This window comes from Hylaeus volcanicus, chromosome 4, assembly GCF_026283585.1.
Source record: "Hylaeus volcanicus isolate JK05 chromosome 4, UHH_iyHylVolc1.0_haploid, whole genome shotgun sequence".
In the NCBI taxonomy this organism is placed as follows: Eukaryota; Metazoa; Arthropoda; class Insecta; order Hymenoptera; family Colletidae; genus Hylaeus; species Hylaeus volcanicus.
This window is the reverse complement of record NC_071979.1, coordinates 29,348,836-29,364,076: the sequence shown is the minus strand read 5'-3', so window position 1 is coordinate 29,364,076 and position 15,241 is coordinate 29,348,836. Positions and strand designations below refer to the sequence as shown.

Genomic DNA, 15,241 nt, shown 5'->3' with positions numbered 1-15,241 from the left:
ACACGCTTGGCCAATCGTGGCCAAGTAGCTAAAATAGCCAATCGAAACTTCGAGATTCGATTTCATTAAATATCAAACCCGACGAAACTTTCATCTTCTTAAATCACAAACTTGCTGATACGAAGATTCTCGATACATGTTTACGTTTCGTAATACGTTTCGTAAGACATAGATTTTTCAAATGATAGATTTTAATGACAGATTCTATAATTGAATTAATATAAATACTGACGAAATGGCGCGGTTATCACCGGAGCGCTTATAACACCGAATTTTCTACTTTTCAGCGTGACATAAATGTAATATAATATCTCGCCTGATCGTAAGTCGGTTTTGATCGCGCGATAACGTCATCGACTTCGTATAATCTCCGCCAAAATTGCACGCTATCAATCGCTAACAGGATAATCCTTGCAACGCTTTTCTCCCATCCGGATTACCGGTTTCGGTAAGAACAGCTGCATGCACGAGCAACGTAACAAGATCCGATATCAACGTCGACTCGTTGCTCCGCGAGAAACGACTTCATCCTCGAATAAAATATCGCCCGATATATCCCGCGCTCATTTCGATTTGTTTGCAAACGATCGCGACGAAGTTACAAGACAAGGCTGCGTGTAGTACTCGGAAATTTAATTGCGAGCGCGACCGCGGCTTGCCGAATCGTTATCGGCGGATCGTAAACGAACGATGCGCTCGGTATCAATGTTTTCCACGGTTCGCGTACGCTGCGCGACAAGTTTGCAAATTTCCCAGCGCCGACGAAACGTTGATGTCGAGGTCTCGCTACGAGTGTATACAAGACTTTATGCGATCTTTATCAGCGGATTGTGACCAAACGATGCGCGTGCCTCGTTCCGCTCGAACGGCGCGGCAACGAGGCTACAAATTTCCCGACTGATGCCCTACCGAAGTGCCAATTGCGCAAGGTAGTTGGGCAGGAGACGTGGCTTTACCTTCAAACCCTGCAGCTAGAAGCACTCCGATAAGAATCTCGAGAAAATGTTAAGGTTGGAGCACGTTATACCATTTTTCAGCTAATTTTGTGAAATTCAATTTGAAAAATATAGAGTCGCAATGTTTGTACGCTGAAATCTGGATGATATATAAAACGAAAGCGTCTAGGGTTATCGCGAGTGTAAAACACCAAATATCGTCTGGAACAGCGCCTTCAATTGTCGGAAACCGCGGCGAGGTTCTCGCCGTTGAAGATGGACCCATTTGACGCGGTAGGTGGAACACGCGAAAGAGATCTGGCCGTGCAACGGAGGAAATCGCGATCGGAAGGCGATCGCGAGAGATAGGAAGACGTCACGAATGAAAAATTGAGGACGCCGCGGGCGAGGATACGTGTCCACGATGATCCCACCGCCTTTTTGATGTCAAACGATCGAGCCGATGACGATCCCGCGAACGATACAGGTTGGGAATACCGGTCCGTCGCTGGATTTCACGGAGGCCTCCCCGTCCCGTCGCCGTCGGTCGACGAGCTGCCCGTTCGTCCCGTGGCTTCGGGGCTTTGTTTCGTTTCAGATCTGGCCGCCGATAAGTGCGGCCTGTTGGAAAATTTCAGCGATGCACGCGCGTCCAGTCGGACCGTGACGCCGAGTCAGAAACCGTCGACGGCCGACCAGCCGCGCAGAACGAAGATCGAGGAGAACAAAAAGCACCGCGAGAGGAACTTGAGCGATCCTAAGGGCAACGATGACGGTACGTCCAACTTTAGACGTTGGGGGTGGAGGAGATGCTATCAGGGTGATGACCGTTAACTATCCGCTGCTGGGTCGTTTCTGACCCCGAGGGATGTTGGCACTGTTGCGCCGGGAGGTTGAAGCACGAGAATTCATTTTAATTAAATATATCCTTGCGTGGATGGTGGAACGGAGATTCCATCGTACAGCTTCTTGGGTTGAACTCGCAACCCTTGATTTGGACCTACCAATTGGTGATTTTGAATGATCAATGATCAAAGTTTGAGCTACCAAGTCGTAATTTGGAACTCCGAACACCAAACTCTGAGCGTACGAACACAAATGTTGAAGTACTCATTGCCAATTTTGAGCTCCCGACCACAAAGTTTGAGCTACTAACTGCCAACCTCCAATTTTGAGCTATCAACCCGAGATCTTGAGATGCCATTTGCCAATGTTGAACTAGCAAGCCCAAATTTTCAGCTATCTTCTCCTTACCCCAAATTTAGAGCTGCCAACTCTTAATTTTGAGCTCCCAACTCCAAATTCTGAGCTACCAATTGCCAATTCTAAGCTCCCAACTCTAAATCTTGAGCTATCAATTGCCAATTCAGAGTTCCCAATCCCAAATTTTCAGCCACCAACCCTCAACCCCCAATTTAGAGCTGTCAACTTCGAATTTTGAACTCCCAACCCAAGTTCTGACCTACCACTTGCCAATTTTGATCTCCCAACTTCCATTTTCCAACTTTCAACGTCCACCTGCCATTTTTCGTCATCCTCCCCAATTTCCACCCTCCATCTCGACGTCCCAGCAGCTACCTTCCGTCAACCACGACCCTAACCTCCCTCTTTTCTTCAGATTCTCGAATCTCGGGCGACATATGCAGAATATGCCACATGGGCAACAACTCCTCATCGGAGGATAGCCGCTCCACTCGCGGTAACCAGAACCAAAGGCATCTAGGGATGTCCAGCCAAATATCCACTGTGTCGTCGTGCGCGTATCTAGGTCCTCTGGTCTCGGCGTGCAAGTGAGCTTATCAATATTTATTGCAATTTATCAATCTGCTGGATCGGATAATTCACCACGGGGAACGGATTGAATCTAGGTTACGTCTAGATTACACTCCTGCCAGGTTACTCTCGACATCCCAGAGAGCGCTTGATTCCTTTCCAACGATCGGCACTCGTGCTCTATTGCGAGCTAAAATTATCCTACAATTGCAGATTATGGCGAATAAACTATAGGACTCACGAATCCTTCTAAACAATTCAGATGATTGGCTCTGAAAAATAAATTCCACTCGTCAATAAACCTTCTATTACTCTTCATATCTCACATTGCATTACACTTACAGACCTATTTTCCCATGCTCCCAAATATCCAACAATTTTAACATTTCGCAATTTTTTTAATTTAACGTATCCTCCATGTTTCTCCATCCTCGTTCTTCGAGTTCGCTCCTCTTGGTACACAATACCATCCCCTAATTTCCAATAAACCATCCATTACTCTTAACATGTATTACACTTCTAAAGCTATTTTCCCATGCTCCCAAATATCCAACAATTTTAACATTTCGCAATTTTTTTAATTTAACGTATCCTCCATGTTTCTCCATCCTCATTCTTCGAGTTCGCTCCTGTTGGTACACAATAGCGTACCGTTGCCCTCGATGCTGGCCTATAGCAAACGCGAAGCGACACGTTGTCTCGAGCATTCCAACGCGTCAATCGATCAGTATCGACGTGGACACGTTTGCTCAGTGATCCTAATACGATTTAAACGAACCTGACAGGTGTCGTGGGACAGTGGCCCTCGTGCACGCCGGCTGCCTTGAACGATGGCTGACGGAATCGGGTCACACGAGGTGCGAGCTCTGCGGATACAAATACGCCACTAAGAGGGTACCGCGTCACAACATCTTCCGTAGCGTCGCGATATGGTTCAATACCGTCATAGTGACCCGACAAGTAAGAGCCTTGTCATTATTCGTCGTTCGAAGCAGTACAACACCTCTCTCAGTTAGACTCGATTACTGTCCCTAGTCTCCATTTTAAAATACTCTAAATTGACCGGCGCGTTTCCTCATTTTTAGATGCTACTCGATATTCTCTACTTGGTAGTCACGACGCCACTGGCTCTCTTCTCCTGTTACATCTGCGCACTGGCCTTGAGGATGTTGCTCAAGAACGGTCTGCGCGACATACCTTGGATGATCGTCGCCATGCTACCCACCTGTGCCCTGACCTTGGTGGCTTACTGGGGATGGGTAATAACTCTGGGCAGGTGTGCTGGTCTTTCGATAAACAATTAAAATAATACGCGAACGTGGACAAATACGAGTGAATACAAAGAGACGCAGATAACACTGTTATCTATCCACGAGACAATCAAATTGGTACAGAAAACTGATTTGACAGTTTCAACATTTTTTGTATAGTTCTTATATACAATATAGAAATTCTATAGAAATGTTTCACGTATTATTTAAGTTAGTATGAAATATTTTTGCATCCAATTGAGAAAAGGTAGAAATAGGTACAAAATGAAATGTCTAAAGGTTTAGCTTGAACTTTTTACGTGAAATGTGACCATACGGTGACCATGTTAGGAAAGTGGCGCTAGTGTCGTGCCCCGTATAACTTCTAATTTATTCCCCTCGAGTTTTCTCCCTAATTCCATGATTCCGTTAAAAAAGACATATTACACAATTATACTTGCATAACGCTGTGCTAATTTGACGTTCAAACGATCAGATTGCACGGTCGTCGCTGGCGTCGCTACTGGAGGAACAATTTCGTGATCAGACTGGTCCCTGACAACGCGATCCAGGATGAAAGAGTCGCGAGTTCTGAATACCTGTCGCTGGAGAACCTGATCGAAGAGATCGACGGCCGGACCACCGACGAAATCGAAGAAACGAGTATCAATGAGCCATCTCGCGATGCCACGGGTGAATCGACCGGATAGACTCGCTCCTTGCGTCTCGATCCGTCCACGTATTCCGGCTACACGAGATTTAATTGCGAGTAATTGGATTTCATTAAAAAGCGGCTTTAATCGAAGCTGATTGCCAGCCATCAAGGATAATTGATCGCATCCAAGAGCATACATTTTCACGAGTCGCTTCCGCGTGTCCATCCTTCGCGATAAATCGAAAGCGACGTCGATCGTGTTCGGATTCTCGCGTCTGTTTTCACTATTATTTAGCGATCTTTTATTTCCGTAATCTATGCAGTAAATATTGCGACGTGACCGGTCGTTAGGGTTCATTAAGTTAAATTTACTGGGGTTATTTGTTCGCCTACTGTCTCAATAAATACTTTCCCCTCGATGGGCAAAAGTGAATCAAACGCATTTGTGGAGTAATAAATTTCAGGTAAAATTACAGAAGAAGATAATTCTCTTTGAAAGACGGTAATATTTAATACCGGCAAAAAAAAAAACCAGAAGATACGGTAATAAATAAATGTTGTATACATTTATGAGAACGATGGGTAGAAAATCTTGAGTCAGAGGTGGAACAAAAAAAGGGTTGAAAGAAAAATCGATGAAGAATGGAGTGGATGCGGAGCGGAAAAAGATAAAAATGAGTTAACCGGATAAACCAGCTCTCGGAAGTCGTGTTCCATGGAAGGTCCCGTAGGATTTCACTTTCGATACATCGAAAGTTATCCGTATGACGCGATACCGATCGATACAAGAACGGGAATCTTTCTTTACGTTTATTGGCGCCTGGTGTTTATCTTTCTGGTAATATCTGGCTGCCAAACTACATTTTTGAGTCCCAAAACTTTCAATATTCCCAACTTTCAACACTCTCAACTCCTAAGACATTCAACATTTGCAACTTTCAACACTCTTCATTCCCAACTACCGACTTCCAACTTCCAAAACATCCAACACTTCGAACTTTCAATACTCAACTTTCAACTTTCAAAACATTCGACGTTTTCAACTTTCAACACTCTTCATTCCCAACTACCGACTTCCAACTTCCAAAACATCCAACACTCCGAACTTTCAACACTCCCAACTTCCAACTTTCAAAACATTCGACGTTTTCAACTTTCAACACTCTCAACTTCCAATTCTCAATGCTTAACACTCAACTTCCAATTCTCAATGCTTAACACTCAACATTCTCAACTCCCAAAACATTCAACATTTCCAATTTTCAACGCTCCCAACTCCCAACTTCCAACTTTCATCTTCCATCCATCCCCTTCTATTACCCAAATTCAAACGTCTAACTACCGCCTGCCAACCTCTATCTACCATCACCAATTCTCTACAATATAACATCCAATTGCCAACTGCAGCAAGTGCTTGCGTCGTCGCTGAACCTTAAACTCATCGCAACGACGTGCATGTCGCTGAATATTCAAATGAAATCGCGATGGGTATCGCTGGCAACTGGTGAATTGGGTACGGACGTGGGCGACTGTTGGATCGAATCTCGAGAAGACGCGGTTCGATAGCGATCGCGTGTCGATTCCCCGTGCATCGAGGAACGTCCTTCGATTGCGCTTATCGTGGGATTAGTCCCCTGGCCCTTCTCGACGTTCGTCTTGTTTCTCCGACTGCCGACCCCCTTCCCCCTTGCCCTTCGTCGTCTGCCTAACGAGCAGGCAGTTCCATTTGTTAACGTCCGCTACTCCGACAGTTTAATTAACCGTCCAGTTTTTAATGCGGATAGATTCGATGGCCGGTTCGATTGTTCTTAGAATACCGTGAACAGGAAACCATCGTAAAATGAGAAAATGTAGCGAATAGTCTTGAGACTATTGTTGGCTGACCTCTTGAAAGATGAATTTTTAATTAATCCTAATTTTCAGATCCTAATCATCAATTCCCAACTACCAACTTCTAGTTTATAAATTTCACTTTTTAGCTTTCCACTACCAACCCTCGACTTCCATCTCTCCACGATTAACCCACAACTTTCAACTCCAAATCTCCAACTCCCAACTCCCAACTTCCAATTTATAAATTCTACTCTCTAGCTTTCCACTCCCAACCCCCGACTTCCATCTCTCCACGATTAACCCACAATTTTCAACTCCAAATCTCCAACTCCCAACTCCCAACTTCCAATTTATAAATTCTACTCTCTAGCTTTCCACTCCCAACCCTCGACTTCCATCTCTCCGCGATTAACCCACAACTTTCAACTCCAAATCTCCAACTCCCAACTCCCAACTTCCAATTTATAAATTCTACTCTCTAGCTTTCCACTCCCAACCCTCGGTTTCCATCTCTCCGCGATTAACCCACAACTTTCAACTCCAAATCTCCAACTCCCAACTCCCAACTTCCAATTTATAAATTCTACTCTCTAGCTTTCCACTCCCAACCCTCGACTTCCATCTCTCCACGATTAACCCACAACTTTCAACTCCAAATCTCCAACTCCCAACTCCCAACTTCCAATTTATAAATTCTACTCTCTAGCTTTCCACTCCCAACCCTCGACTTCCATCTCTCCGCGATTAACCCACAATTTTCAACTTCAAATCTCCAACTTCCAACTCCCAGTTTATAGATTCCATCGTCCACTTTTCACCTCCAATTTTCTATCTTCAACCACGCGTTTTATCGAGAACCTCGTTTCAACCTTTCTCGCATCCTGTCACAGTGTGAATATCAATCCGCGGTCGCGCGAAATCAAAGCAGGAAACGCCGCGTCGTTAGCACGGGTTCGTCTGGGACCGGGCTATCGGCAAAGTATCTAAAAGGTCGTGAAAAGCCGGGGCTGGTGGCGGTTTCCACGCGTGGTTGCAAAGATAACGATAGATCCGTTATCTAATGTAGTTTCGTTTCCTGGGTGGAAATCGTTATATTATGCAAACGAACATTCGGTCTTTAGGAAATGCGTACACGGACCTATCGGTGCTCGTAACTTTCGTTAAACGAGAATGTGTACGACTTATTGAACTATATTGTGAATCAGCGCGGTGAAATTAACGAATACGCGTATGCGCGCCGTGTACAGGGTGGGTCAAAGTTACGCATGACGTGGGAGAATGAAAATTCATTAAGTGCAGTCATTTGCATGTCTGAAGATAGAGTACTGTCTTCAAAGTGTTCTTTGGAGCTAGATGCACTGTTGTGCATCTAGAGAGGTTACCATACAAGGTGCTCTAAAAAAAAAAAAAAATGATATATTTTTAAAAATTCTACTTACATTTCTACTCCCTGAATCACTACTCGCTGTATTAACATTCCTCTGCATACAATGACGTTCCCTTTGCACAAAGGGCGCTGCAACGTGCCCCTTGCACGCATACATTATAACAAATGGAAACCTGACGTCGGAGAGATACATAACCCGAAACGTGGCAGGGTACGTAATGGGGACAGTTCGCTGAGAGATAAAATAAAAAGTTGTACGTCCTGTGGGCGTGAAGGACGAGGTCTAGGGGAGACTTTACGACGGGACGCGCATCCACGGAGGATTAGGACCGAATCAGGAGCAAGAACGCGTGAAATTTCTGCATAAATAATCCGGGCTTTCTAATCCGCGGCTTTCGCTCCGTCGGCTTCGTATTTTTAACCCTCGTTAGGAGTCTTGTCGAACGAGATACGGGGACGCCGTAGCAACCAATAAACGGCCCCTTTGGGTGACTTTTATTCGACCGGGGGCTCCGATAGCCAACCTGTATCGATCGCAGATTCCTTGTGATGCACTCTCCAATAAAATTATAGAAAGATATGTATTGCAAACAGGTAGGGATGATAGCGTTTCTTTGGAGATTAAGTTCACCTTGATGTGATCTTCAAAGCCATCGGTATTCTAACGAATTCTCCTTAGCAGTACTTTCTCTTAAGTTCTCTTTCATAAATTCTTTTGCTGTATCCGTGAAAATATTAATTCGCACAAACCTTCCTCCAGTAATAAATATTTGTACGTCCCACAGTTTCTATCTTTACAAATACTAAAATGAATGGGAAAAGTTTTGCTCGCCAGTACCATCTCGAAAAGACCGTTAATTAGTCTTCCGCGAGCGATGATAATTCTTAAATTAAATGGCCGGACACCGAACGCCTTCGCGGGAAATAAATGAATGTTCGACGATGGCGAACCATGTCCCTTAATCGTTTCAACGATACAGTAATTACTCGAGACGATGTCGGCTGTGAGAACTGGGCGTGAAGCGATACCGAGGAAGATGCGAAAAATCGGCGTCGGGCAAACTGTAACAGAAATATCGTCCCTTTTAACGATCGCCTCGACGAGTACGTAAAATCTGGACGCGATAGCAATTACATGCATACTTTCAGATAACTCGGATATTCCAGATGAGGACAATTACACGCGATAGAAACCGGAGGTGACGCGCTATTAAAAAGGACAGCGCGAAAGTAACGCGCGTTCGTCGGGATAATTAATGTCTGATGGAAGGCCATCGACTCTACGTCGAGGAAAAACCGTTTACACCTCAATTAGCGCGAACGATAGTAAATCAGAGAAAATGGAAAAACGTGCGAAGGGAAAAGATTGGTTTCGAAGCCTGCACGCGTTCGTCCCGGTTCCTGTATAAACTTCCATTAAAATGCCCGCTCGAGGGCGCTGAACGCGAGGACGCCGTGAACGAGAATTATTATCGGTGAGGACGTCGATTTCGCTGATGAACGACGGAAATTGATGGGTTTCGTGGTTCAGGTGGCGTTGATCTATGGCTCGAGGAAACGTGGGTAAAGCAACCTCGATAAATGATCGAGGCTTCCGTTCAGGTATCGGAGGAGCCGCTTTTCTTTGCAAATAAGATAGAATTATCCAGCGAGGAATTAGTGGATAAAAGATTGACGCACCACGCGATCTTCGACGTTTTTGCTCCCGGGTAAAAACAGCTGCTTCGAGCCAATAATTCCTCCCTCTTCGTTGGCGCCTCTTCTTTCTTTTTACCCTTTGAATTCACCCTTTCTGAGGGATGGGTGTCGCAGTTGTCGGCTGTCCCTTTCGACCGTTTTTTCTCCGTCGTCTAGGAGCTAGAACGTCACGTGCCAGAGGATCCGGGAGAACCGGATGCATCCACGGTGATGGCGCGTAAAAGATTCATTTCTTCCTCGCGACGAATCCACGTGGAAGGATCGGGACTGTCTGAGGCTTTCTATTTTCAACTGAACCCTTCATTGTGCTGACATTAACCTTGGCGATGTACTTCATGCTCCGCTGGTGATGATTCTTGATTCAACTATTTTGCCCGATGTGGTACAACTTGAACATTTTTTAATTCATTTGTAACACGGCGAGGAACATTTATCTGGAAATTTAACTTTTCTAATTTTCGAAATCGGACCACTACGTTTAAAACTTTTCAAGTTCTATTTCAGGTGGTCTTCCAATCCTCTTAATTCGGAGCACTACATTTAAAGCTGGTTTTTCAAATCTTATCTCAGGTCCTCTGTTAATTTTCAAAGCGCTACACTCGCCTACCTTTCCGAGTCTCGTTCCACCCCCTTTTTTAATTCTCGAGTTCCGAGCACCCAGGGCCCACCAAAAAATTCCTTAAAAGACCCCGAAATGTCAATGCCCCCCGTTAATAACAGCGAAGGGGATTAAGAACGTTGCCACACTCGCGGGAGCCGAGGGCAAGGCGCGCAATGGCGCCGAAGAATTGATGGTCGGCCGCTCGAAAATTATCGCGTGCATTAATTACAATATTTTGCGGGGCATGCGTCCCGGCATCGTTTTGTTTATTAATAACCCCGATAAATAAGTATCGCGAGCCGATTATAATAAACGCGGGACGCCGCGGGGACGGGTGGTTGCCGTAGAGGGAGGTTAGGTGGCACGAGAAATGGGGGCCAAGAAAGTGATTCGAGAGTCGGGCCCGGATTTATTGGCTCGCGTGTTGGAAACTGGTGGTGCTTGTTAAACCGCTTTTACAGCGGCACGGAACGGCGGCCAGATACCTTTATCATTGACTATAAATTTCGGCAGCGCCGGATAGAAAGGGGCCCGCTTTCGTAATTGGCAATAATTCACGCGGCCAACCGGGGGAAACGAGCCTGTCGATTTTCGATGCACGTCCGCTATGTACGCGCAACCATCGGCGTCGTTACGCGCTGGTAAAAAGGCGGGACGGCTTTGCTTGGACAAATTAAGACGTTTGTAACCACGTCGTGTAGATACGTCGATAGATATGTGTTCTGAACTGGGGGCAGGAGTTCTTTCGGAAATCGGGAAGGGCACAGAATCGCGATTCGGGATCGGGAAATTACGTAGTGGTCGATCTTCTACGTAGGTGGCGCTGTGGTCGATCTTCCACATAGGTGGTGCTGTGATCGATCTTTCATGCAGGTGGCGCTGGCGTTACTATTTGAGTGTTTATTTTAATTAGGTTGTTTAAGTATTATGCAATCGTTTTCGTTATAATATCATACTTCTTACACATTTAATAAAGTGTTCATTCTACGTCCAACCAGTATACAGTTCATCTTATAATAATATCGATACAACAACTCATTAGTCAAAAACTTATTCTATCTTTACCTTACATAAAACACTTTGTACCACGAATGTCGTTCATTTTAAGTTTCATTCATTGTACACCCTTCTTAAGGACGACATCAATACCCACTATATAAAATGCAGTTAAATTAGGAATATTCTTCAGTGTGCACCTTGCTTAAGGACGATATCAATGCCCACTACAGAAAATGCACTTAAATTAGCAATATTCAGTACGAGTACCACGAAGAATATTCCTGCTTTAAGTGCATATTCTATTCTTCATTCCGCGTCTTCTTTAACGACAATATTAACGCTCCTAATAGAAACTGCAGTTAAATAAACAGCACTACTCATCGCAGCAACCTAAATTAAAGTCGCCGCCGAACTGCAATTAAACATCGCGACGTAACGACTTTGCCAGCCGTTAAAATAAATTGATTTCGGAACGAGGCACTCCCGGAGCAATCAGTGCCCGGTTACTTCTCGGACGTTTACCGAAGTCGAGCGTACTTCGGATGACGTATGCACCGCACGGGAGGCAAAAAGAAGTCTGCCGTAAAGAAGTCTACCGAGCAACAAAGAGCGCGAGTCGCGTCCCGATTTCCGATTGGTAGAATCCCCGTCGATAGCCGTTCACCAATCGGAAGTCGGATCGCGTTTATTGCTTCCAGTCGCGTTTATGGTTGTGTGCGGGCCTTTCTTGCCTCCTGGCGTACACACCAACGACAGAAATGAGTATCATACCTTTCGGGCGATTGATTTATCGTCAACTTTATCGCGACAGTTTTGGAGCGAGATCGTTTCAAAGTACAGAAATACAGGTGTATATACAGGGTGTATTATCTAAATTTATAATACTTCGATGAAAGACCTGCAGGTGGGATACGAAGGTTAGATTTATTTTTAAAACGAAATACGTCCGAGTTGTCTGTAAACTATAGTTAGTTTGAATATAAATTAAAATATGTACAATGCAGAATGATTCAAAGGCCCCAATGGTCATCTAAATAAATATAGAGGGTGTTCCAAAAATGTTGGAGGTCCTTGAAAGGGGTGGTTCGGGGGGTGATTTGAAACGACTTTTTCCTTGGCGAAAATGTTGTCCGAGGCTTCGTTAAGAAGATATTAACAGAAAATGGTGGAGCGATTGCAATAGCATAGGCTCGCAATAGACAGCCACAGTAGCATAGGCTACGCGCTAGACAGCCGCGCTCTGATTGGTCGGGGTTTTTTGTTAATATTTTCCCAACGAAGCCTCGGACAGCATTTTCGCCAGGGAAAAACTTGCTTCAAATCACCCCCCAAACCACCCCTTTCAAGGAGTTACAACATTTTTGGGACACCCTGTACAGTGCACCCTGAATGATTCATAGATACGTCAAACAAATCTCTCTCGAGATAATTTGTGTCCGTCAGGCGAACCAAGCGTAAATATTTTCCGCGGATAAAATTAGGCGACACACCCTGTATAATCTGGCGACGTACACGCACGCGCGTGCAACAAGATTGAAAATCAAGTTCTACGAGATAATAACGTATGTTGCTGCGGGAACGAAAACGATGGAGCCGTGCCAAGGTACACGCTTTAATGTCCATATTGTATGCGCGGAACGAAGAGACCAATCGACAGCGCAGTATATTTAGAATTTTTCAACCGTTCCTCCCAGCCTTGCGGCTCGCTTTTCTTTTACACGCGTGCCTGTTTCGCTGTTTCCTAGTCGCTCGAATGTCCACTTCGTTCGTGTCGCCGAACGAACGTTACTCGCGACTTCGCGTCGTTATCGATAATTGACGACCACGTAAATGGACGATACAAATCTTTCACGGTGAAGTTATTGTTTAAACGCATTGGAGTTTTTTTTTTTTAAACTCGGATTTTATATTCGTTTAGTCAGTAGGAAATTTATGTTCGATGCTTTCACAAGCTTTGATTAACTCCTTCAATTGTAGTGTAGGTACTACTGCTACTAATATTATTGTTGTTATTATTATTATTCTTTCGTCTCAATTCGAGAGTTGGTTTACTTAGTTTCCAATCAAATACTACTCGGAATCGTACACGCTGTGTTGGAGTCTACTTATTATTTATTTATTATTATTATTATTCCACATACGCCGGGACACGTGGTCCGTCCCGTGGATCTTAAAGATTAGAAGATTTTTCAGCTGTTTCCATCACCAAAACAAAAAAAAAATACTATTATTGAAATATTATTCGTGCATATGCGAGAGTAGGGTGCGACAGTGTGGGGGACACAGGTGTCCAGGCCTGTGCAAACAGAAAAATGTCAGAAAGTCAAGTTCGCCGTGTAATCGAGGCATCCGGAGTACTTAATGAATTTATTGCCGGGAGTTATCTACGGCTCGCGTGTAACAGTCAACTTGCCTTTTCCAAGGGACGAACTGGCTGCGATGAATTTTCGCCCGAGTTCTCGGAAACACTGCCAAGGCCTCTGGGAATGCAAATATTGAACCCCGCGAGATTTATCGTTCCCGTGACGAGGACCTACCGCAACGCCTCGCGCGTTCTACCTAACCTGTCAACGTCTTCGTTTGTACGTATGTACAGGGTTCTCCGATGCTTCCGGAATAGTCAGCGATGCGAATTTTCTGTTTACAATCTAATTCTAAAATATTATATTGCGAGATGGAAACGAGAACGTTTTCGCTAGAAAAATAGATAATTGCCAATATTAGATCCGTGGCAATTAATTCGTGACTTTTATTCGAGGAATGAAATTCGATTTTTATTTATATGGGAAGAGCAGCTTCGAATTTCGTATGGAATTATTTTTATGCACATCGATTATTTGCAATTGTATTTTGAGATTGGTTGGTCTAATGCATGGGAGAGGGTTATAGAAAAAAATAAAACCTCCGGGGGCGCCATTGGTGGATTGCCGTGACCAGGATTCGAACCTGGGTTACTACGGCCACAACGTAGGGTCCTAACCACTAGACGATCACGGCTGCTGGAGGATTCGAAAGCGATCTGCTGGATCGTCGATAATCAATCCGAACAGCGACCGACTTGATCCGTCAACCATGAACGCCCCCACCGGGTCTCTCTGTGTTACGAGATACTTATCCGCCTTCTTACGCCGAAACAAAGCGAAACGAAATTCTCGTGTGAATAAAAATATCGCTGTTTATTAATTAATCGGTAAATAAAACTTGAAACCGAGTATTTCACTGCGTATAAGTCGAGATGTCTCCGACTTGGACAAGTTTTTCGATGAAAAATCGAAGGACTTTTTTCAAAAGAAAACGATGGAAATTATTTCGTCGATTAGTATTTAAATATCGATAAAATTTTGATTACTTCTCGGTCCCCTTAATAAATAACACAGCGAACAATTATCTTCGATTTTATATTATTAATGTACATTTTAATGCGAGGTTATTAACGTACAAATTATTTACGCGAGAATCTCTCTCTTCGCTCTTACGCAATTAGCGAATCCGTAACTGTCCCAAAGTATTATTACACGAGACGTGTTTTAACCTCTTATCTGTCCCTCGTATTCACGCCGATAGTATTAATCGCTGCTAGATAAAGACGGTGCTCACTTGAGCAAATATTTGCTCCCACGCATAGCTCCGATCCTCGCGATCGTGTTATCCGTACGGGCCTCCGAAATGCCCCGGCAAATATTGTGATAATAAACACTAACCCCGCGCGATTAGAATTCGTTACGGAATTTAGCTCGTCGATCGGTGAAAGGTGGCAACCCTTCCGTCGTCGGTCGCGTTCACGGGATCAACGTGTCTTCCTGTCGGAAATATTCGGTAGGGAAACCTGGTCACGTTTCTGCCTGATTCTCGTGCGAGTGTCGCGTGGATGGAAAAGATAAAAAGAGCGGCGAGGGAAAATCTGATCTCGTGGAAACACCCCGGAAACGAGTGTGACGGGCGAATCCATCTGTCGGTGCGAGGAGTCTCGCTTTAAATTTGAACCGTGCGAAGTATTTTTAGTAACTAGCTTTAGCGTTCAGATTCTGATGGACGTGGAACTATGCACTTCGTGATATTAGGTTGTCCAGAAAGTTCGTGCCAATTTTTAAGAGAACTTCAAAGGCACGT

General features: G+C 44.5%; 1 protein-coding gene and 1 non-coding gene across 2 annotated transcripts; one reads left to right on the top strand and one right to left on the bottom strand.

The window, feature by feature from the left end:
- The first annotated feature begins 1,379 nt into the window (after nucleotides 1-1,379).
- On the top strand, nucleotides 1,380-4,668 carry LOC128875517 (E3 ubiquitin-protein ligase MARCHF2-like). The gene is made up of 6 exons (XM_054121150.1): nucleotides 1,380-1,422; nucleotides 1,534-1,710; nucleotides 2,554-2,725; nucleotides 3,494-3,668; nucleotides 3,794-3,984; nucleotides 4,455-4,668. The coding sequence occupies exons 1-6, from the start codon at nucleotides 1,380-1,382 to the stop codon at nucleotides 4,666-4,668; spliced, it is 972 nt and encodes a 323-aa protein (XP_053977125.1).
- Nucleotides 4,669-14,056: 9,388 nt separating this feature from the next.
- Nucleotides 14,057-14,128, bottom strand: Trnah-gug (transfer RNA histidin (anticodon GUG)). The gene has a single exon. It is a non-coding gene; the product is annotated as a tRNA-His (tRNA).
- Between the last annotated feature and the right edge of the window lie 1,113 nt (nucleotides 14,129-15,241).